General features: G+C 35.1%; 1 protein-coding gene across 1 annotated transcript in view; it reads left to right on the top strand.

Annotated features, from left to right (window-relative positions):
• LOC117171159 (voltage-dependent T-type calcium channel subunit alpha-1H-like) overlaps positions 1-24,555 on the top strand; it is a 1,009,801-nt gene that overhangs the window by 614,424 nt on the left and 370,822 nt on the right. The window contains exon 11 of the mRNA XM_033358216.1: positions 8,047-8,249. Within this exon, the coding sequence (XP_033214107.1) occupies positions 8,047-8,249 (203 nt within the window). The remainder of the gene's footprint in view (positions 1-8,046; positions 8,250-24,555) is intronic.

The following is a 24,555-nucleotide window of genomic DNA, read 5'->3' as shown; positions in this document are numbered from 1 at the left end:
AAGACAGAGCTGTTCATGAGTTTGAAGAAATTTTATTGAAAAATCATTTTTTGCCTTCTTTTTTAAATCAGTATTCAAATCATTATATGCTTTTAACCATGAATTTTTCTTGAATTCTGAAACTGAATGAATTTTAACAAGCTTCATTTCAAATTTAAAAAACTGTTTTAAGTTTTGATGATGGCGTACGAAATTCGCCCTTGATTTAAAATTGGTAAATAGTTTCGGGATTTTAGATGTTGGAAGAGAAGGTACAAAATGCTTTGGACATAATGGTAGGTCTTTATGCAAATCATGGAGTGCTTCAGGATATTTTAAATCTACCTCAAGAATATAACCTATTTCTGACTCGTCGGGAATGTTGAAAAAATTTAGTTCGTTTTCAAAATCATTGAAACATTTAAAATTGCTATAGGTTAAAGATTGGCTCATAGCTTTACCGTATTGATTGTTTATATAGAAATAAGTGATATAGGACTCGGATACATTTTCATCAAAACTCGACCCCATGAATCTATTATTTGCTTTCGCATACCTATTGGAGCACTAAGGCACCCCACCTCTTATTGCTCCTTCAATAAGTAATCACGTTTCTATATATGTTAATAGATCGTGTTCAATTCTAGTATACTTCAACATAGCATCGAAAGAAAGTCCTGGTGCTGTATAGTAGTGCAGTAGATCTAAATTATAAGTTTCAATGCAGCGACATTTAAAACTTTCAAAAATGTCAGTCAAGAAAAAAACATCATTTTGCAAGTATAAATCCGAATATTCACCTAACGTTTTTAAGTTAAATTTTTCCCACACCTTGCTCGCATGATTATAATCTGCATCTGAAATACCCTCATCATTTAATTTAGAATAAAATTCCTCTTTTGCTGGCAGACAATCTTCATCTAATTTCTGCCAATTATCAATATAATCATATTGAAATACATCTTTTCTTGTTCATAATTCAAATTCATCATCATTTTTTGATTATTTTCTTGTAATCAATTTTTTATCATTGCTAACATTTTAATCTAATTTGGAGAGGCTACTTGGCATAAACCGAAAAGAGTCTATGAATCTGAGTATAACTTTTGTCATTTGCACCCTTTTTGTAAATGATATATATTTTTCCTTGTTGATAGGTAATAATGAGATATCACCCTCAAAGCTTGTTGCCAATTCTTTGATGAAAAAGTGAGAGTCGTGGCAAGATAAATTATGAAATACTATGGGAATTACATGTTAGTCTTGGTAATTCTCATCGCACATGTCGTGAGAAGGGCCATTGTAAAATGGCCCTGTAAAATGGTCGTGATCCCGATGGGGACATCATCTGTGTTAAAATCTTGTTAGCAAATATGACCAACTTTTGCGTTTTGAAAATCATTTTCTTGCTTTAATGTTACGTGTTCCATTGGAACTGGATTTTTAAAATAAGAATATACTTTCTCAGCTAACTTTTTCAACTCATGGACAAACCACGTGATGCAGTCGATTCCACGATAAACTTGAGATTCAGATTGTGTATCGTCCAAACTGCATTTTGTGTAATAAGAAACATTTGTAGGTATATGTTTCCAATAAACATTTCCATGCATACTGGTAACTGGCTCTAAAAATACTTTATATGAGCATATACTGTAAATTGAACCCTCTCTTTGTATTTATAATTTTCAAATTTCAAAATTTTATCCTCTTCTGTTAGGAGTATTAATGTGCAATTATTATTCAGATTATCACAATCAATTTTATGTTTTTCAAGAGATTTCTCAAATTTAAAGTGACACAAACACCTGTCACAAATGAATGTGGGGCAATTCGCTTTTGTTATTTGTGATTTCACAAGTCTAGATAGATTTTTGATTCAAGCAAAATGATAAACTTCTACATCTGAATCGAAGTTAGTATTTTCAAGCATAAGCATGTGAATAGTAGTTTGTTTCGATTTTTCCTGGCTTGAAAAGCTGGAACAATTTCTTCTTTCTTACTGTATTGTTCAGACTCTAATCCGTATACATTTATACATAAACCGTTTATTTTCTCGAATTTTGAAGTATCCTCAAGAGTAATTAGAAACTTGATGTGATTATATTTTAGTTCTGGACCATCAAGCTTACGATATGAACTGATTCTTCCAGCATTTTTTCATCTGAGTGAAAAGCTGCCATTACTGACCAGAAAAAACAATATGAGTCTTTATTTTTAATATTGAGCACAGCTTTTTTTCTCCGTATAAAATCAGGTAACTCAATGAAAGTTGAACCTCCAACTTGAAAAGGGGCGTATCTATTTATATTAACCGTTAAGCTGATAATTTATATCAATCTCCACCTTCAATCTAATGTTTTTAAATCTTCAATTTTAACTTCAATTTGTTGACGAATTTTATCCTTAAACCATCCACCAATATTCGTAGACGTTAGAATAGAATTATTTTTAGTGCAAACATGTTTTGCCTCGATTTTTTCCTCCCCTCCCACTGATGCCTTGAAAATACCTGTGAATTCAATGCAAGCTTTGACATTAGCTGTACTATTAATTGCATTTTTAATCCACGGAATAAACATGCGTTTACAATCATCTAAAAGTGTATTTAAATCTTTATGAATGAAATTTGTTATGATACCCGTTCTTATTCGTGTTTGAGATGCACTTGCTATATCGTCTCAACTCACCCTCTTACTCAGTTTCTTTGAAGCTTCACTCATACCAGTTCCTGTCTTGAGAAACTTCTTCACTTTTATGCTTGCAGTCATCAGATCACCAATTAACGTCATAATCGCATGTGTTTGGCCCACGGATAGCAGGAAGTTTTATTTTCCTCAATATTTTGTATAATATCCGGATGTTTTTAGTTCCAGCCCTCGTCTACGATCGAATTTCATCAGCTGCTGGGGGTTGCTTCTCCAATATAAGTTGATATCCCATCATCATGATTTGTAGAACTTTTTTGCATTTTTCGAAATCCATTTTTAACTTTAAATATAATCAACTAACACTGATAGAACCACTGGGTAGAATTTACCAGTGCAATGATAAAAAAAGAGAGTGCACCGCTTATATGGTGCCAATATTGGTGAAATATAGCAACATTGTCGACAAGAATTCCAGGAATCATGATGACGTCATCAGAATGGAATTTTGTTCATCCAGAATTGTTAATATTATATGAAATATGACGCCCCTGTCGGCAAATATCAAAGAAGAACATTTAATTCATTTAGTTCAGGTAGATAAGGATTCCAGGAATCGACGATGCCGTCATTAGAATTGAATTTTGTTTACCGAGAATTGTTTAACATTATATGAAATATGGCGTCCCTGTCGGTAAATATCAAAGGAGAACGTTTCATTAATTTACTTCACATAGATAAGGATTCCAAGAATCGACGATGACGTTATCAGAATGGAATTTTGTTTGCTGAGAATTGTTAACATAATATGAAATATAAAGCCCCTGTCGACAAATATCAAAGAAGAACGTTTGATTAATTTAGTTCACATACCATAGATAAGGGTTCCAGGAATCACGATGACGTCACCAGAATGGAATTTTCTTTAATGAGAATTGTTTAACATTATATAAAATGTGATGCTTCGGTCGGCAAATATCAAAGAAGAACGTTTGATTAATTTAGTTCACATAGATAAGGATTCCAGGAATCGACGATGACGTCATCAGAATGGAAGTTTGTTTACCGAAAATTTTTATAATATTACGAGGGTGGTTGCAGATCTTGGAAATTTTCAATGACGCACCATTGCGATAAACATTTAATACATAAAAATTATATCATTTTGGAGTGAAAAACTTAAATTCTGTGAATAGCAGATATTAAATAGCTTTAATATTGCGATATTGTATATCATATTATCTCCTATTCCATATTTTGGGGGCTAAAAAGTTTTATTTTCATGATTTTTATGTATTGATTTCCAATATCGATAGTGTGGATAATTCAAAACTGTCATTCGTAAGTCAGCAAAAGAAGCGAAACCAATCTTACAGCCTTCTGCGCTCTAGACGTAAGTTTGCTATTCGGACGGAAAAAAGTAAGGCAAAACTCCCCCTACCTGTCTACTGATATTCTTAAATTTAGGCTAGTGTGTAGGTTATTTTAGGGGTAATTTAGGGGAGACAAGGGCTATTTAAAATTTTTTTTTCTGCAGTTTTTGAGAGCCCAAAAAAATCCCAAAATTCGGATGTGCTTACATTCACTTTAGGGGCACCTTTAATTTTAAGGGTAGTTCTTAGAAGGTAGGGGTTGTTTTTCAAATTTTATTTTTGAATTTTCGAAAAGCTTAAAAAAAGTTCAAAATGATGGCGCTGTTTATTGTTTCAATTTTTCAAATTTTCTGTACTGGAGATGCTAGCAGTCAGCACCTCCACCTAAAAGTCCGGCTTCAATCAAAAGTGTAATAAAACTTTACAGATAAAGAAAAATATTTTTCGTCAAAACCAAAGAATTTCGAACAACATAGTTTCAAATAATAGTTTGTTTTCAAGTGAGTGATAGAAATTCTTAACAAAAATGTTAATTTATGGCGAAACAGTTGAGCCATAAACTTGGAAGGGATACTTTTTCAACCAAAAGTGGAATAATGAACTTCAGCGGATAAAAAGTTGCTTAAAAAGAAGAACCTTCAAAAAAATAGTTACATGTTGAAATGAATAGTTTTAACTTAAGCAAACAATTTCATTGCTCAGAAAAATAATACACAAAAAGTAAACAAATTTTCAACAAGATAGTTATATTTTCAAGAATAGTTTAATTTTTAACCAAAAATAGGAATTTTTAACAAAAAAGTAAATTTGCGTCCATATATTTGATTTATCAACTTATAAGCGACACATTTTTATCCAAAAGTGAAATTAATTTATATTTTCAGTTATAAAAACAAGTTTTCAACACAAAAAAATCAAATTATTAACCATTTTCACCCAATGAAATGGCGAAAGGAACAGACCGGTTCACTGACAGTGAATGCCGTCTTGCCAAATAACCGAGGCGGGAACGTTTCCAGTATACCTGTGATTTACTTATATACAATAGAGGTTTCAAAGTTCAGCCCGTATCTAAAAATATGGCGACACTACACATTGATACAAGAATCTGAATTGCAGTAAAACAGGCGGTTTACTTTTAGATGTAAACAAATTATAGGTTAATTTAAGTCAGCTGATTGTTGAAATTCACAAAATTTATGCGCTATCGTTCATTTATTAGGAACATGAGATTAATATACAATTAAAAATTGAATTATTTGAGGAAATAAATATTTTTTGTTAAATGTGAGCATTGAATAAATTATTCATTTATGCCTAATGAGTCAAGTTATTTATCCTCCAAGTCAATGAGATTATAAGAAGGAAAAAAGGACTTAATGACACTAAAAGAGGCACTTATATCCATTTCAAGATATCAGGTACAGAACGTAAATCTTCAATCAATTTTTATATCTTTTTTTATCACATATATACCATTATTCTATTCATAATCAAAATCAGTGATAGATATGAGCACATATATTAGAATACGAAACGTTAACGAAACGTCTACCACGAGCTCAGTGTTCATCGATACTATCTAGCGCTGTCGACGCCAAATTGGCTACTCTCAGCTGCCCTCTTGGAGCCTCTTCTAAAATCGCCGAAATCCGTCTAAGTGATTGCGCATCGCCGCATCACACTTCGCGGACGCCTTTTTACCAGCACAAATTGAATTTCAGAGCGCGCGAATGAAAATAATCCTAAACTCAAACTACCTGTCAGTTAATCATCATATTACTCATATACAAGATAGGAGACACTATACATAAGTTCTACTTCAGGATGAAATTGAGTGACTTATTTAATTTAATGAAAAATGAAATTCATCAACGTTCAAAGTTTATCATCTTGTATTACTGTGTAGCGCCGGTAATTTATACTTGAACTAGGTAGGCGATACTACAGACAAATGCTTAACGTTGTCACCGAAGAACGTTTTTTCTCCAAAGGCACTAGGAGTCCATCTAAGATGGATTTACATAAAAAAATAGGCAAAACGTTGTCGCCTCAATATTTCCAGGCGACACAGTTATATATGAGGCGGGGACGTGTACTATATATATATATTGAGGTGACAACGTGAGTATATTCAAATATATGTATATATATATATATATTTGTATATACTCACGTTGTCACCTCAAAAAAATATATAAAGTAGACGTAGATGTGTGTGTGTGTGTGTGTGTGTGTGTGTGTGTGTGTGTGTGTGTGACAGCACGATTCTGTAACAGTTGCTATGGAATAGTTCTAGAACAAACTGACCATAGACGCTCTATAATATTGGTTTCAAGTTTATTTCAAAACTGTGTCATAACAGTGTTATATCGAAGTTCTGGAACCCTGTTACAAGTGGTTTTTAGAACAAATTAGGAACAAAGATTAGTTCGCTAACACTGTGGTTGAGGCTGACCCTTACTAATATCCCTAATGTGGATATCTCGGACGTATAATTTTTGTTAGTCGGGACTACGTACGCGCTATCCTGGATCAAAATTCATCCATAGGGCTATCAAAATTTCTGCCTCACAGGATATTCCGACTGCTTATCCATGGAATAAACCGGGACATAAATGGGGTCAAATCGAATATCCCGTGATATCCTATTGCTGTGAGGGATACGTAACACTGTTCCATATTTGATAAATAACAGTTTTAGAACTGTTATACAATTGATATAGAACTGTTATAGAATTGTGTTAGATTTTTTACAATGCAGCGTACGAAAGTTTTAGAATTGTTACAGACCGGTTGTCACAGCGTTCTAAATCTGTTCAAGATTTGTTATACAACATTTGTAATTGAGTTCTAAAATTGTTCTAGAAATGTTACAGATCGGTTGTCACAGCGTTCTAGAACTGTTACAGAATTGTTCTAGCGTATGGGGGATGACATAGTTACTCGCATGTTCGTAACCTGTTACTAGCCTGTTCTAGAATACGTTATTTTGTGCTCTACAGCAGTTACAGATCTGTTCTGTAACCTTTCTTGCTGGGTGTGTGTGTGGGTGTATGACGTGCCGCGCTGAAAGGGACTTTAGGTTGCCTATTTCTACGCGTGCGGATGGAACGAGAAATCAAGCTCCACCACTTTCTACGAATCTTTGCGTTTTGTGCTCGTGTGAATATGTGGTTACAATTTGGGCACCGAATTGCGTATATAATATTAGGGTTTTGCAGAGGATTAAAAAAAATGTTTAAAAATTATATTGCATTTAAAAAAGAAGGAGTTTATCCACTCTGTGGTTTGCCTTATTTGCCATTTTGTATTTATTTCAATATTATGTCTCTTGCATTTTTTAAAACTTTGATCAAGAATCCTATATTGTGGCATTGACTGACTTTACGTACTGATTCAAATGTCTTTTAAAGTGCATCAATATCACTCCCGTACATGTGTGGAATGTGCATCAGAATGAACGAGTTCTGTTCAGGTCCCAGAGAAACTTTTGATTTGTTTAATTCTACCTTCGTAAGGTCGAGTACAACAGGTAAAAAACTTTTCCTAAATATGAGACATTCATAGCATTCGTTCAGAGATGAGATTTCTTTCTTCTTGTAGACGGACCAAGACCTTTTAGACCTTCCTTGTGTTTTTTTTCTTCTCTCTCACTCGACACTAACCGATTTGTAAATTTCACAAACGCAATGTTAAAGTGTTTCTTAAGGGTTCGACTCTAGAATGCGCCCAACAATTCTTTAAGTGTCAGGATTTTAATCTTTTAAATTCTTCAAGGTTTAGGTATAAACACAGAGACTTTAATTCCTTAAGAGTTGGTGTCTGGACCTTGAGTAGTAAAGAAGCCGAGCCTGGACCCGGACCTTATTAATTTGTTAAGGGTCCAGATGCGTACCTGTACTCTCTTAATTCTAATGGGTGCGGGTCCAGACCTGACCCTTGCTGGGCCATTTAGTACCCTGGGCTCTTTATTAAGTAACAAAATTATATACGTTAGAGCTGATTTCATAGTTCAATACAACATTGTCTTCTTTTTATTTCAGCTGGCAGTATTGTTTATGGTGCTACGAGAAAATTTATGACAATTCTGGGAAGTAGCGAAAGAAATGGAAAGCGATTCATGGCACCCCGCGCAAGTCCAGAAGTTTCTGAAATAGATCTTCCTGGAATGAAGTGCTCGAGGACTAGGATAAATCAACTGCATTCCTTTTCAAATTGCAGCGAAACCATCAACAACTCATGTCAGGTAATTTTTTTACATATGACATATTTTACAGCTCTGGGTCCCATGTTCTTGAGGCTCGCTCGTTTCGTGCATTTTAGGCTCTACCTGTCAGACGTACGTGCCTGCTGGCGTTTAACATATGTACGTCTGAAGACGATTTCGCGGTGCGACGCAGATAGTTGCGTTAACCATAATCCGCAGATATTTATAACTAAAATGGGTATATTCCTTAGTATGATGGGCCGAACAAAAATTTGAAAATAAAATATGGCAAAGACTAAAAAATTTTCAGGTCAAAGAAATTATAGCTTGCTTCTTTAGTACGAACTAAAGAAATGTCAAAGAAATGGGACCATATCCAGGTGCGCATTAGTATTCTATGGCACCTACGGCTGCGCAGACAATTTTTCGTCCTCCAATACAGGCACCAATATAGGATCCTATATCATTTCCTATAGGTGGCATCTATAGATGAAACATATAGGATCTTGTGTAGGATCCTATATAGGAACCTATATAGGAATTTTCAGTAGGGTATATTTCTTAGGGTTAGCTAGTTGTCTTGTCTTCGGCAGAAACACTCTGCGTCCTCCTATCGTCCACTTCATAATAGGCTCTGTCGACATTAGGTAACGGGAGTGGAAGATTATAGTCACGCCTTTCTGGTAGACGGTTAATTGAATCTATCTACACAAACTCTTTATTGAAAAGACTGAGACTACTGTTATCATTTATATTTAGACTTTAGCTAGTTTAAATAAGCAGCCAAAGAAATGGAGTTAATTATTTTTAAAAATTGTATCTGGAATCAAGCTAAACTTTTTACATATCATTCCGCTTTGTAACCTACAGAGCAAGGAAAATCGATACAATTGTAAAACCTAACGTGGGACAAGACGCGCTATAGACTGGTACACAGTTTCCTTGAATTTTGACTAATTTTAAATCAATTTCAATTGGAAAAGGGCCCAAATGGAAACAGCCTATAGACATGTCATGTCTAGTTTAGTATTCTCTGCCATGCATACATACCATTTATTTTAGTATGTTGAATATTGTGTGATTTTGACATTTATCACCATGTTCATTATGTATTTCTGAGATTTATTGCTCCGCGTAATCCAATATTTATTGATTTTTCCAATGCCATGATTTTATATGTGATGCTTCCTTAATTGTTCAATTAAATATTTGTGGACATTAATCAACAAGCCGTGCGAAAATTTCGAAAATATTTGGGGATTTATGCTTAAAATTTCGTGAGTGTTTTAAGGGTTTTTTGATTTCTTGAGCTGCCCCACACCAACTTATATTAAGAAAGTATCTTAAAGCCTCGTTCTCATATGTCAAGCCTTGGGTCAAAGCTTATCTAGGACTAGATTTTTCGCAGTGATTTTCTGAACTACTGAAATTTTAATGATCAAATCTCAAATGTATGATCCGTATGTTTCTAGCTCTCTTCCCTGTGAGAAAGAGGAGGGAGTTTTGGCTATTTTCTACTTTCTTCTAATTCTACTTCAGATAGTTATTTTCTGGGAAATTCGCATACGTCGAACGCAATTATTTCCTGTGTGGGAACTTCTAACCCTATCTAGTGTTCGTTGATGTTTAAAGCAAGAACATAACATACGTCATCGTATTTTGTAGCTGCCGCCTCAAATAAATATAGTCCTTTAGGCGTATTGAGTTTTGGCAAGTACCCATTAGTAGTTGTAGGGTCAGCTACGTTGATAGCAACTGACTGTTTAGTTCTAGCTTGTATTTGAAGAATTCTTCGCAAAGGTTTAATTCTGGGTTTGGATTCTTGTTTTGCTTGATTTTATTCTTTATCTATGAACGAAATTGGTGTGACGGGTCTTGATATAATTAACAGAGCGTTATGTCGGAATGAGAATTCTGCTTGTTTCTACCTTAAAAAGATTCTACCAATTATTCCATCTGTGGAGGTTGGAAAATTGTTTCTAGCTATGGAAAATTTGACTGGCTATCTAACGGTGATAGATCTATCGTGCCAAGAGCTTTCATTGCGTGAATGATGAATGCAACTAAACTAACCACATTCTCGTCCGCAACTACCATAGTATTGTGAATAGTGCGTGTCTTAACCATGTTTAGATCAGAACCTGGATCGACCAGAAAGATCTCCTTGGTATTCCGTAACTCTGGTGCTGCCAGAGCAACTACTGAGAAGTCTTCCTCATTTCGTCCTGTTCGAAAGATTTTTGTTTGGTCCTCCAGTGACTGTATCGTTTTGTTACAATTCATTTTTGCAGGGTTTGTTGTCGCGTCGTTGCAACTAGTCTGGGAGAATTTGCCATTTTCTAATCCAGGAGGGGTTTCAGTAGGGATAAGGAAAATAATAGTTCAAGCGCATAAGGGATACTGATATGGAAGCTGGTAATTAGGGTAACCCGTACTTTTATAGTTTGGTAAGGTGGGAAATAGTTTCCTTAAAACCCTTGGCTGGGAAAAGGATTGACTATTGGGGCTTGGTGATGGATAGCTCTTGGGTTTTTCCTTCTCATCTCTTTGACCAAAGGTTAAACTTATCTGCGATAGACCTAATAAAGTTATTGGTTTCTTTACAATCAGGTAGGCGAAAACTTTTGACTTTTCGTTTTCCTCAGTTTTTCTTCTATATAGATTGCATACTCTAGGGCTTCGTCGAGGGTATTTTGGGCTACGGGTATCCACGAATATGGATATTCTACACTGGAGACTATTTATAAATGCATCAAGTGCGAAATAAATTATTGGCTTTATCATAGTTTCGCTTTGACCTCTCTCTGGGTATTCTTCGCTAAGCGAAGGTTCTTCGCTGCTTGGAGTCGTTCAGTTAAAACTAAAGTCGATCGTAGTAGCCATTCACGGTTTCCGTTTGTTTTAATTGGAGTTCCATGAGTGAATCAAGGTACCACTGATGTTTTCTTGTGGGTCGAAAACGCTTTTTGAGGTGCGCGATTAGATCATTAAGCTTTCAAACTTCTTGTCGCGGACACTATAACTCGCTACGCCCGTGAGTTTACTTTATTTATATGATTTTGATGAAGATTGGCTATTTGTCAGGTGGCACGGAAACGGCGCTGTTAGCAATATATTAGTGGAAAATTTTTAGGCTAGGTTCCTTAACGTTGACATTTGGGATGCTGAAGGAGTGATGTTGGATATTTATAGATTCCAAAGCTGTAACCGTTGCGGCACTTCTGTCTCGACCCACAGATATTGCCGGGGGGCTTACATTGAGGTGATACCCGGAGACTGATTGTGATAAGTTTTCGTAGTAGTTTTCTGGCAACTTATCTGTCTCCGTATTCCTGTCGGGCATTTTGTTATTCCAAAATAAATCAAATTATAATGAAATAAAGGTTTTTAAAGATAAGATTTCCGATAAGATTTCCAAGAGAAATCTTTGCCTCATTAATTACCTTTATCTGACAGGTTGGATCCGTGATTAGATTAGCAATCCCATTCTGTAACAAAATTTTAACTATAATCTCTCGGAGTGAGGTATCTTTCTTTGGTTTTATTGAAGGGCTTTCTCCTATAATCTAGAAAGCGAGAACAAGAAAAGGATGGTTGGCCAAAATATCAAGTGAGTTGCATCCCAAAATTGATACTGCTTAAAGCACGGCTGTAAAAGTTGACGATTTTGATTTTACATAATGTTTCAGGGTTGGAAATCACAAGTTTACTATTCTTTATAGAACTTGTTGAACCCTCGTTTTCAGAATCTATTACTATTAGATCACATCCGTATGATTCCTTGTAATTCTTAACTTTTGCCTCCTTAATTTGTTTTTTGGTACGGGCAATGAGATCTTCGAAATTGTCCAAAAATCGGCACAATTGGTAGGAGTTGGGAATGTGTAATCTACAGGGTCTGTACGTGGATTCCCAATGCGAATGTTTGTTGGAATTGTTACTTTTCTCGGTTTAATTGCGTCAATGTTGTTACATTGCGATATAGCACTTTGTTTTCTGAATAAGCATCTGCTAGATCATGTGTTTCTAGTAGATGGTGCTGACTTACGAATCACAGTTTTGAGGTATCCGATACACACTATAAATAGTGGAAATCAATACTTAAATATCATGGGAATGGAACTTTTGCAGCCCCAAAAATGTGGAATCGGATATGATGTGATATATGGTATCGCAATATTCTGTTATTCAAAACCTGTTTTCCCGGAATTTAAGTTTTTCACCCCAAAATAATAGAATTTATGTATTAAATGTTTGTCGCAGTGGTGTGTCATTGCAAATTTCCAAGATCTGCAACCACACTCATTGACTCATGGCTGCCTTTGTTGTGCGCCGACACTATGAGTCAGAGATGAAATTAGATTATAGGCATTAGGAACTTTAATATGGAAAAAACAATTATATCAATTTACATAGGTTTCTGAGAACTGTTTTTTTCAAAATGGTATCATGTTACATGTATTACTGAGAAAATAAGGCATTATATTATGCTTTTTCATGCAGTTTCGAACACATTTCGCCTACACACATCATGAAAGTCGTAGAATTTGGTGATATGCGTCGCACATTCAAACTCATCATCCCTTTGACCAATTCGGCTAATGCGATATTATAAACATTATTGGGGCAAACAAAATTCCATTCGGATGGCGTCATCGTCGATTCCTGGAATCCTTATCTATGTGAACTAATTTAATTAAACGTTCTTCTTTGATATTTGCCGACCGAAGCACCACATTTTATATAATGTTAAACAATTCTCATTAAAGAAAATTCCATTCTGGTGACGTCATCGTGATTCCTGGAACCCTTATCTATGTGAACTAAATTCAGTAAACGTTTAAAGACGTATGTTTTTTTCCACTACTATGCTTATTATTGCATCCTGTGGTGAAATACTACGCAAAAGTGTACAGAAATTCGGTGGAGGGGGTAAGCGTCTATAAGAGGAGGCTGGTTCTTCTCTTTCTTCAGTTTGTTTTCAGATGCCAGATTGTGAAGAAGAAAAGCAACAAAAGCTAAAAAGTCGTTTAAACGTATTCTTAAAGAACATTCAAGAGCTAAAACAAGTCATTCAAGTGCCAACCTATTTACAAATAAGGAAATTTTAAAGTGTGAATCTTGAAGATTAAGAAGCAGTGAAAGAGAAAAAAATGGATTTCCGAGAATTAAACAAAACTGCTCACAGTGATGATTTATTTTCAAAAAAAAAATGACAGTCCTAGAAGTTAACAAGGGATACGCAATAACGGATATTAAGAAATCTAAATCAAAATATGGAACGAGAACGCTTGCAATCATAAAAAACAAATTCTCCGTTTTTCTACCTCAGAGAATGGCAAAACAGTTTGAAGAGGCAAATGAAGAACGCCTGTGAAGATCAGTATCTTAAAATGGTGTATTTGGGTGGACGCTTCAACTCATTTGAGTTTGCGGAGAAAAATGTATTAGTGTGTGCAGTTTTTCAATTATCGCCCAGTCTGTGACAACATTCAGTGAGATATTCATCATGCCTTATACACCACGAAATCAAATGTTACATGCGACCACATACATCCTGAATTCATAATTCACGAAACAAATTATTGTCGGTGCTGAATTTAAATGAGATGGAAAGCTCGCCTCAGCAGTGAATCTTCAAGCTAGTGATCCTCGTGCAAGTATAACCCTGAATTTTGAAGCGTGGCAATTTTTTAAAAGTCACTTCAACTTCATGACACTCTTCTTTGATTGCCAAGAAAAGCAACAATGCATCGACTGTGGAAATTTCCATATATGCATGAAAAACGCAAAAAGATTCTCCATTTGTACTGCCAGAAACAACGTTTGCTGTTCTCCGGGAAGTCAGCCCTTGTATAGACCGTTATCTTCTCGAACAAAGTGCTATGCCGTTTCGACGTACAAAGGAGGTTATCATTGAAACCATCGCTGAAAGTGTCTGGCGTAACGTGAAACTACCATCTATGAAAAGTGTAAAATCTTATACACAAAAAGACACCAGAACTGAGATGTGTGAATGATACCTTTATAAATTAAAATTCAATGCATTTTGTTGGCAAACAAATCTGAATAAATGTAATTTAAACGAGATTTGCCTTTTTCATTCATTAAATTAAGGGTAGGTAGATGTGTAAGGAAAACAAGATATATATGCTTCAAAACAGTCAACTTTATTAAGAAAAAAAAACTTAAAATTAATACTAGAGTTATCTATTACTATAGAGTTATCCATCCAACTATTGTGTGAGTCATTGAAACCTATCCATTTTACAAATAGCTTATTTCCTCGCTTTTCAGTACTTTTACCACAAGATAAATGTCTGGATGTCTAACTTTGCCGAGTTCTTGCTCATGAAAAGTGCTTTCAGTAGCTTTACCTTGATAATCTTTAGGCATATACGTCACTAGTTTCGTATGTTTGTCATAACTTATGGTACATATTTCAGTTGTTTAATTCGGTGTGTAGCCTTTCTCAAAAACATGCTAAAATTTACTTATACGCACTTTATCTCCAACTTTAAATTTCGCTTTTTTAACAGTTTGTTTTACATTGTAATTTTTGTATACATTGCACAACAATTTTTTCTCATTTTGTTTTGAAACATCTTTTAATTTCATTCGAATAGTCTGATGTCTAGTATCGTAGTAAGACGAAACTAAATCTTTCAAAATATTTATCCACTTATAATTACCCTGTAAGCTAAATTACATCCACATTTTATTCTTTAGAGTATGATTAAATCGCTGGGAAATGGGTGCTTGTAAATTACTAAATGTCAAGTACAAATTTATCTTGTATACTTTATAAGATTTTAAAAGTGCGAATTGTAAATTTCTTTTTCTATATGAACATGTAAATTTTTCGGTACGCGTTCCTCATCATGTACAGATTCCAAGGCTGCAGCTACATCTTCACCCTTCTTGGATTTAACAAGAACAGCCCAAGCAAATTTTGAAAATTTGTTAGTTACAGTTAAGATGTACTTGTATCCTCTGTTGACTGTTTCATATGGTTGCATTTCAACAAGATCAGCTTGCCAGTTCTCATCAATGCCACGAATATCGAAATGTCGACGTTGGTAATTTCGTCTATCCGGCTTGTGCAGCTCTTAAACCGACTGCAGCTACTCAGTATCAATTTTGTGGTACATTCAGCCAGGTGTCTAAGTGACTAATGAGCTTGAAATTTCGATACGCCAGTTTTTGAATAGATTCAAAATTAATTTTCGCATTTTCAAAAAGATAATCTGTGGAATTTCCCAGAGTTTCAATCATCACTGTATTATTAACTACTTCAGTTCGCAAAGAAGCTATAACATCATATATAGTCTGAAGTTTACTCTGTATCATATATTGCACCATAATCAGATTCACAGAATCATACATCTCTTGAGCTTCAGCCACTTGACACAGCCTCTTATTATTCATATCATAATTTCCTTCAGAGGTGACTTTGAAGCCAATGACAGAAGGGCCGCGCCTTGTACTCTCTGCTCGCCTGGAAGGATGTCCGAATACATCGATGCTCATCTTGCAAATGATGAAAATCTTCATAAACGTCAATTAATATATAATTTCAGCTTGACGTACTTTTTCGATTATTGATATAATTTCGTTGGTGTGACTTGAATTTCCAGTTGCTTGAGACGCTAGCAGTAAGCGTAAGCGATCTACCAGTTCATTCGGATCATCCCAGCAAATGTAATCCATCAGACTTTTCTCTCTATCAATCATGTATTGTGGGATCATATAGTACCTTCACCTGATAAAGATTTCCGGTCTTTACTCCGTCTGCTTAGTACACTGAGAAAAATTGTCGCTGCAGCTAAAAAGTTCATGATTTCAAGCAGTGTTGCGCAAACTGCCATCAGATCTGCACTTAGAGGCGCACGCGCAGCTGTGATTAAGGCTGGTAGAAGAAGAAATGTGAATAAGCCTTGTATTTTACCTGTACCGGCCAAAGTAGGAGGATTTTTACAATTTCTCATACCCGTTTTGCGGGTCTCAGTGCTGCTGGAGCAAATGCTGATGGAGCTGCTAGAATAGCTAAAGCTGCGAATAAAGCAAATTCGGCAAAACAAGAACTTTCGGAGAGCAAACGACATAAGGAAACGATGGAAGCCATTGCTTTAGAAAAGTGTCTATACTTGAAGTCATATAGACACGGATTAGGGCATTATCTACGACCACATAAACATGGGGTAGGATTTAAACGCAAATCAAAAAACTCAAAGTGAAGCTACCTCATCGAGCCTCGACTAATGCAGATTTACTAGAATTTTCAAAATCTTTGAAGACTCCACATTTTCGAGGTGTTTTGATGTGAAATAGATTACCAAAGGGCGGACCACGTAAAAATGAATGGGCTATTGTTTGCTATTGTGTGCCTATAAAAATATTGACGGTAAAATCATTTATTTTGATAGCTTCGGTTTTCTTCAACCACCTTTGGATCTATTCAATTATTTCGGTGTTGGTGGCATAAAGCATAATCACGAGCGATATCAAAATTACGATACATTCGTGTGTGGACATTTACGTTTGCAATTTCTATGCAAGCAATTAAAGTCAGTCAGTCAGTCAGTCAGTTAAGCGGCAGCTGTCACCATGGATGATTTATTGACGCTAACCTTATCGGGAACTTTTTCAATCCTGGAAACGTACTATTTTCCTCCAATCGAGTTGTCTCCTTATAAGAATTACGCACTTGGACTCGTTGCATTTTTAACCTTTAATTCGATACCCAATATAGGCATTGGCAAAAATAAATTTTATTTGGGCGATGAAATTATTGAAATGCCTACAGGAAGTTATAAAATAAGTAACATAAAGCACTATCTACAGAATGTTTTGGCAAACAGGGATATTGAAATTCATATTAAACCAAATAATAATACTTGAAAAAGTAAACTTTACTGCAGACACGGTATAAATTTTGAGCCTAAAGATTCCATCGGTCATTTTCTGGGTTCTTCTCCACGCAGCCTAGAAGCTAAACAAGCTTTGAATCTGATCAATGGGTATCAATTATAAAAGTGAACTCTTTGAAAATTGAGTGTACCATAACTACAGGTGCATACATTAATGGTTAGAAAGCACATACTATTTATGAATTTTTCCCTCTAGTGCCACCTGGATTCAAGATAGTGGTACTGCTATCTCAAGCCATTCACTTTTAAGTCACCGCGTTGACAATAGATCATATACAGCTCCGTATATTTGATCAAGACGGATATTTAGTCAATTTTCGTGGCGCAGTGGTAACAATTAGACTGCACATCAAGTCTCTCTAACAATGGTTATCGTTTTCAAGAAGAAGATTGGCTTGGGTTATAATAAACCAGCACAATGTCACAAACTAATCAGTCGACAAAGAGCATTCAAAGGGTTAACACACATCAAAGACTTATGCCTCAGCGAGCTTCAATAACAGTGATGCGATTCGGATCGTCGTTCAAAATCAGGTCCAGTCTCTCCTTCCGAGAAAAAGTTCACTTTATGTACATTGTAGAATCGTACAAATTGATGGATCACAAGTGACAAACACAACTTTAGTGTTTAATGCTATCTGTTATTTGTTTGAAAAAGTAAGGTATGAAATCAATGCAACAGAAATTGATAGAAATAAAAATGTTGGTCTGACTAGCCTCTTGAAAAACTATGTTTCTCTAAATCAAGGAAAATCATGTTACATACTGAATACTGGTTGGCTTGATGTGAATAATAACAATCAGTCACAAACAAACGTCACGGGTTACTTTGATGTATCCATACCTCTTTGCAGGATATTTGGCTTTGCTGAAGATTATCACAAAATTATTTTCAATGCTAAACATGGGGTCATTTTAATAAGATACAAAGTGATACAAGTGCCATCTTGCAAACAGCTCCTCTTGATCCGTATAAAATTCAAATCAATAAGATAGAGTGATTATTGCCAGGCGTTAGACTGTATGATTCACAAAAATTTCAGTTTCTAAAATGTATTGAAAAAGATCCATATATTCCAATAAGTTTCCGAACTTGGGAACTATATGAATATACACCAGTTCCAGCGACTTCAAACCATATTTGGACTTTAAAAAGCTCAACACAATTGAAAAAACTAAGATTTGTTATACTAGGATTTCAGACAAATAGAAAAAATACTACTACTAGAAACTGTAGAAAGTTTAATCATTGCAATTTGACTAATGTAAAACAACTTTTAAATGATCAGTGCTACCTTTATAGTGATTTGAATCTTGATATTAATCGAAATCATTATGCTATTCTTTGTGAAACGTACGCAAAGTTATAAGATAATTACTATGGTAAAGAACCACAATATTGGTTAATTTGGATGATTGTATATTTGAGTATAAACCAATAAGTGGGGTGGTGAAAAAGGTGGTATAATAATGCCGTAACCAATTAGAAATAGCTTTGTTACATTCAAGATGCAGTACTTGGTGGATATGCAGGCCTTCAAGTTGCCAGACCATCAATTTGTATTGAACGAATTGGATATTTTACCACTCTTCGATGACACAGGCAAAAAACAAACTATTAAAATTGGGATTGGCAATGAGAGCTTTTGAACAGTACTATCCATCCCACTTTGTTATCAATCTGACATCTTTATATTTTCTAACATTCTACATTGTTTTGCCATAGATGAAATTGTTTATTAACTTGTAAAATTTTTTTTCAAAGTCTTTACTAGAAATTTTTCGCTTTTCTGTATTTAAGTCAACATATTTTTTTAACCAGGGTTGATTTTTGGATACCTTTAGCCCCAAACTCAAATACTTTTTCAAGTTCTATGATCTCTATGAAAATCATGCAATTGTGCAGGATATTCCAAATCTACTTCAAAAATGTAGCTTATTGGTGAATCATCTGAAATATTTTGTTAATTAATGTATTGATCACATACCCATTCGAATCCACAAAAGGTAAAGTTGCAGCCCATGCTGCACCATAATTATTGTTAATGTCGGAATATCATATGTAACATTCAGGTTCGCTTGGATTAAACTCTGATCACATAAAAAGGCTATTTAGCTTGACATATCTGTTGAAACGGGTAATAATTTAACCTCGCCCTCAAATTGTTTTGCTAATGCTGTAATGAAAAAGTGAGAATCATACCCTGATAAATTGTGAAAAACTACCGGTACGGTGTGCGAATCTTCGTAATTCACATTACAGCCCTGATGACTCGTTCCACCAAACTTACTTGAAAAGTCGTTATGGTAATGATGTCTAATGTCATTTTTTGTAAACGGTTTCTTACATAAGTGACAGTTTTTAGTAGACTGAAACTCCATGTCTTGCTCTGGAGTCAGTTTTCCCATTGGTACAATACATGTTAATTGAAAGTCAATGTTTTGGGAAATTTCTTTCAATTCATTTACAAACCACTCTATGCAGACTTTTCCACGATAAATCTGAAATTTCGAACGAGAATCATCAAAGCTGCAATGTAAATAAAATGCAATACTGTATGGAACATGCTTTTGATATGGTCCTAATCGAAAGGATTTTCAGAAACCTCCATAATAGACACTCAATGTCGGCATATACAGAAAACGGTACTTGCTCCTTAAACCTATAAGTTTCAAATTTTAAAAATTTGTCATGCTCCTTTAGTAATATTGTTCCACATTGACGTTCAAGCTACCATATTTTAAAAACATGTTTCTTATTCTTCGAACAACCAATGATTTTGTATCCTCCAGAAAATGTTTGAGGTCTTTATGTTTTAAATTTACTACATATCCGGTTCTTATTCGACTCTTACTAGGCAGTCTAATAAGTACCTGAACATTCTAAGAGATGGCATTAGTATTCACTAATATGAACCATTTTCGTCGAGCTTGATCCTTCAAATGACGCCTGTCAAATCTTCAGCCATTTATGTTTACGCATTTACAAGTTACAGCACTAAGAAGCGAATAACCTCCGAGTTTTTTTTAATATGGAAAAATCTGAGTTTCGAGTTTTGATCAAACACTACTATCTTCGCAAGAAAACGATATCCGAGACCAAGGCCAAGCTGGATAAGTATTACCCGAACTCTGCACCGTCGATTGGAATGATTCATAAGTGGTTTACCGAGTTTCGTTGTGCCCGTACGAGCGCAGTTGATGCTGAACGATCTGGGCGCCCAAAAGAGGTCACCACACCAGAAAATGTCGAAAAAATCCATGATATGATATTGAATGATCCCAAAGTGAACTTGAGAGAGGTAGCCAATGCTGTAGGCATATCATTGGAACGTGTGGGCAATATCGTGCATTCAGTTTTGGGCATGAAGAAGCTCTGCGCGCGATGTGTGCCGCGTTTGCTCACAGTGGACCAAAAACGAATTCGTATGGCAACTTCTCAGCAGAATTTGGCATTATATTCGCGTGAGCCGACCGAGTTTTTGCGCCGATTCATAACCATGTATGAAACCTGGATCCAGTACTACACTCCTGAGTCAACGCAACAGGCAAAACAGTGGGTTCCACCGGGCCAAAGTGCTCCGAAGCGTCCAAAAACGCAACAATGGGTCGGAAAAGTTATGGCCTCCGTATTTTGGGATGCACACGGCATAATATTCGTGGACTATCTTAAAAAAGGTAAAACCATAACCGGAGCATACTATTCATCATTATTGGACCGATTGGAAATCGAAATCGCCGAAAAACGACCGCATTTGAAGAAGAAAAAACCGCTTTATCATCACGACAATGCGCCTGCTCATTCATGCTTAGTTGCACAAGTAAAATTGCAAGAAATTGGCTTCGAATTGGTTCCTCAGCCACCGTATTTACCAGACCTGGCCCCTAGCGACTATTACTTGTTCGCTAACCTGAAGAGATGGCTCACCGGTAAGCGTTTTTACTCAAATGAGGAGCTCATAGCTGAAACTGTGGCGTATTTTGGAGACCTTCCGATCGAGTACTTTTCGGACGGTATCAAAAAGTTAGAAAATCGTTGGACTCGCTGTATCGACCTAAAAGGAGAGTATGTTGAAAAATAAAACCGACTTTGGCCAAAAAAACGTCTCCGTGTTTCATTTTTCAGGGACTTATCAGACTGCCTAGTAAATGCTGATTCTAATCTTGCTACTGTATTGTATCTGTTTTTTTGTTAGAATTTCCAATACCTTTTCCCCCTTTTCTCATTTCATTTAATTTAGTTTTTAATGCTTTTAAAATTCCAATTGTTGATTGAACATGCATTTTTTGACCCACAGACAAATCTAAATACTTTAATATATTATTTAAAATTCTGATATTTCGCATTCCAAAATTGATTCATGGAAATTTGGGAATCTTATGGAAATTTCGGAAATTCATGAACATTTTTTGAAACTTTTTTCATATTTTTCATATTTGTAGAAATTTTGGAAATTTATAGAAATTTTGGAAATTTAGGACAAGTTACAAGTATTTTGATAACACTTATGTTGAACGCATGCTAAACTCAAAGTCATCGTTCTTTTGAACAACTTCATGAAAGAAGAACTCAAATTCGGCTTCTTCTTCCCTAGGGGTAGCGGCAAATAAATCGTTCTGAAAAATTGGTATAAACTAATCTCTCACCACGTTTCGCGTACCTCGTTCACACAGGTGTAATAAAACGGACCGATACATGGCGCCTGAACTGGCCTAGGCGAACAACATTTTTTTCTCTTCCTGCTTTTTTCACATAGACAGAAGGCGTATGCGCATGTCACCTCAATCCATTCTCTGACCCTTTTTTTACTACTTCCCACCCCCCTACCCAACTCCATAGAGTTATTCGATTCCCGTAGCTCATAAAACGCACGAACAAGCAAGGTAAAACTGAAGAAAAAATTACTATGAAACATCCTTTCTTTTTTACTCACAACAAATTTTCGCTCCATTTTTTCACTTCAAACAAACACTTACCTTTTTTTGAATAGGTACCAGGTTTTCTATCTTCATTGCACAGGTTAGGTATGTTGATATTCTTAATATATTTTTTAAGAATGTTCGAACAAGTTTTTATATTGAATGGTACAAAGCACGAAATTGTTTTTTTTACAAACTTCATCCATATAAATGTCTACTAGTTGCGGTTTGTTTCTAAAATTTTCACATTTTGCTCCTTTTTCAGTTAGTAAGGTAATAATAATTAAAAGTGAACAAACAAGTTGTTCAATCAATTTAGTATTGCTTATGAATATCTTCTCTTAGATATATGCTAGAAAGTTGTGGTTTTTTCTAAAATCTTTAACTTTGCTTCTCCTTTTTGGTATTAGCAAATCATAAGTCATCCTCAACAAAAGTTATTTTTCAAATAGTATCGGTGTTTCAAGTGAATTATTTGGCTCTTTTTCCATTGTTTAAAAAAATTAATTTAAACAAAAAAGCCATTTTACACAAGACACAAAAAAGAATATTGGAATAATTTCTGACACATTAACGAAATCTCTCAGTAACTTATTCAAGGGTAAATTGTATTTAATATGATCCGTGTAAAAAATTTGAAGCATATTTCAAATTCCTGTTTTATTAAAAAAAAGTTTGAAAAAAGGAAGAAAACACATCATCTGGTTGGTTTTGTTAACTTTACAACATAGACAAATTTTACGAAGTAACGATCAGTAGCGTGCGTTACTTTGCGTCATTGTTCCTGAAAAAATAAATTTTCTAGTAACGTGCTACAAGTAACGTGTTACTGTCAAGCGATGTTGGAATTTCTTTTGAAATTTGAAAGGATAGCAAAAAGTACAGAATTGTAGTAATTAAGTAGATAATAGTATATAAAATGTAATATAGCGAATTTAGATTAGGCGGTCCGCCATGACATGTACCATAGCGAATTTGGAGCACGGGGTCCGCCTTCATAGTTACTATGGCGAATTTGGAGTGCGAGGTCCGCCATGACAGGTACTATGGCGAATTTGACAGGCGAATTTGACAGGTACTATGGCGAATTTGAAGTGGGGATCCGCAATGACAGGTACCATGGGGAGTTTCGCCATGAAAGTTACAATGGCTAATTTTAAGTAGGGGTCCGCACATGACAGGTACTCTGTAGAATTCGGTGTGGGCGGTTGACCTGTACTCTAGGCAAGTACTAAAATTTTCAAAATTTTTTTTTTTAATTTTAAAATTTTACTAATTTATTTTTCAAAGTTTTATCGATCTCAGTGATTTTCAAAATTATATTGAAGGGTTGGTCTGTACTTTAGAAAATTGGAAATTTTTTTACAATTTTACAGTTGCATTAGTTTTAAAAATTTTACTAATTTTAAAAATTGTATTAGTTTTCAAAAGTTTAGTTATTTTAGAAGTTTTCTGCTTTATCTTTTTAAAAGAAATTTTATTAAATAGTTAAAGTTGAAAGAAAAGGTGAATCATTTAAAACGCATTTTTCCTGGTTTCATGTGTTTTTATTTGTTTTTTGCTAAGAAAATTACTGTGGTGAACATTTTGGGAAATTCGGAGTACAGCATCATTAGAATAACCATAATAAGCGTTAAAATCACCTATAGATACACATCAATCACCACTGCGCTTGTCAGAAACATCAGCGTTCATAGATCACTTACCTATGTCAGTACTTTGCGAAATTTAGAGACTGTTCCTTGGGAAAATTTGCATGTTGTTAGGTGAGGAAATGAGATAGGAAGCGAGACTTATATTAATAAATAGAGGGCATCATGGATAATTTACCTTTTTAAATGCAAGACATTTGTTGTGGAACTTGCAGCTGAAGAAGGGTGGAAACTAACTCATTATAGCGCGATCCCTTTTTTTGTTCACGCCTGAGTGATCGCCTGAGTGACAATGAGTGCACCCCGCGCACCACGCGTAGGTCCTGTTATGACTACCTGTGGCGCGGCGTCAATTCTTGGAACGGCTATAGAAGGAAGGGTTATTAAAGGGTCTTACTGTCTTTCTCAAAATAGAAATTGAAACTGATATTACACCAATATTGTATCAAATTAAATTTCAAAAATGTTTCTCAAATATCACAATTACTCAAGTGAAATAATGCGAATTGAAATTATTTTGGGTTTGGAAGTTCGGTAGTGTTTGGAAGACAAGAGGGATAAACGATTTAACACAAATAAACAAATAACCTTACCAAATAATAAATAGCTGAAATTAAGAAGGGGGGAATGTGACACGGTTTGCGGAGAAGTGCCTATTCCCCTCGAACGGTGAAGAATTAAAATAAGCTAATTTCAGGCTTTGCTGTGCATGACATGAAAAGCGATCTTTAACATGAAAAAATAACATTTTAAATTTCGTCGCACTAACGAGCAGGTCAGAGGATTCAAAAAGATAGCTTTTATTTTTAGTTACATTGTTCTTTATTTAAGTTTCTTTTGTAG

This window comes from Belonocnema kinseyi, chromosome 4 (assembly GCF_010883055.1).
Source record: "Belonocnema kinseyi isolate 2016_QV_RU_SX_M_011 chromosome 4, B_treatae_v1, whole genome shotgun sequence".
In the NCBI taxonomy this organism is placed as follows: domain Eukaryota; kingdom Metazoa; phylum Arthropoda; class Insecta; order Hymenoptera; family Cynipidae; genus Belonocnema; species Belonocnema kinseyi.
Note: the sequence above shows the minus strand (reverse complement) of the source record. Positions and strands in the feature narration are given on the sequence as shown.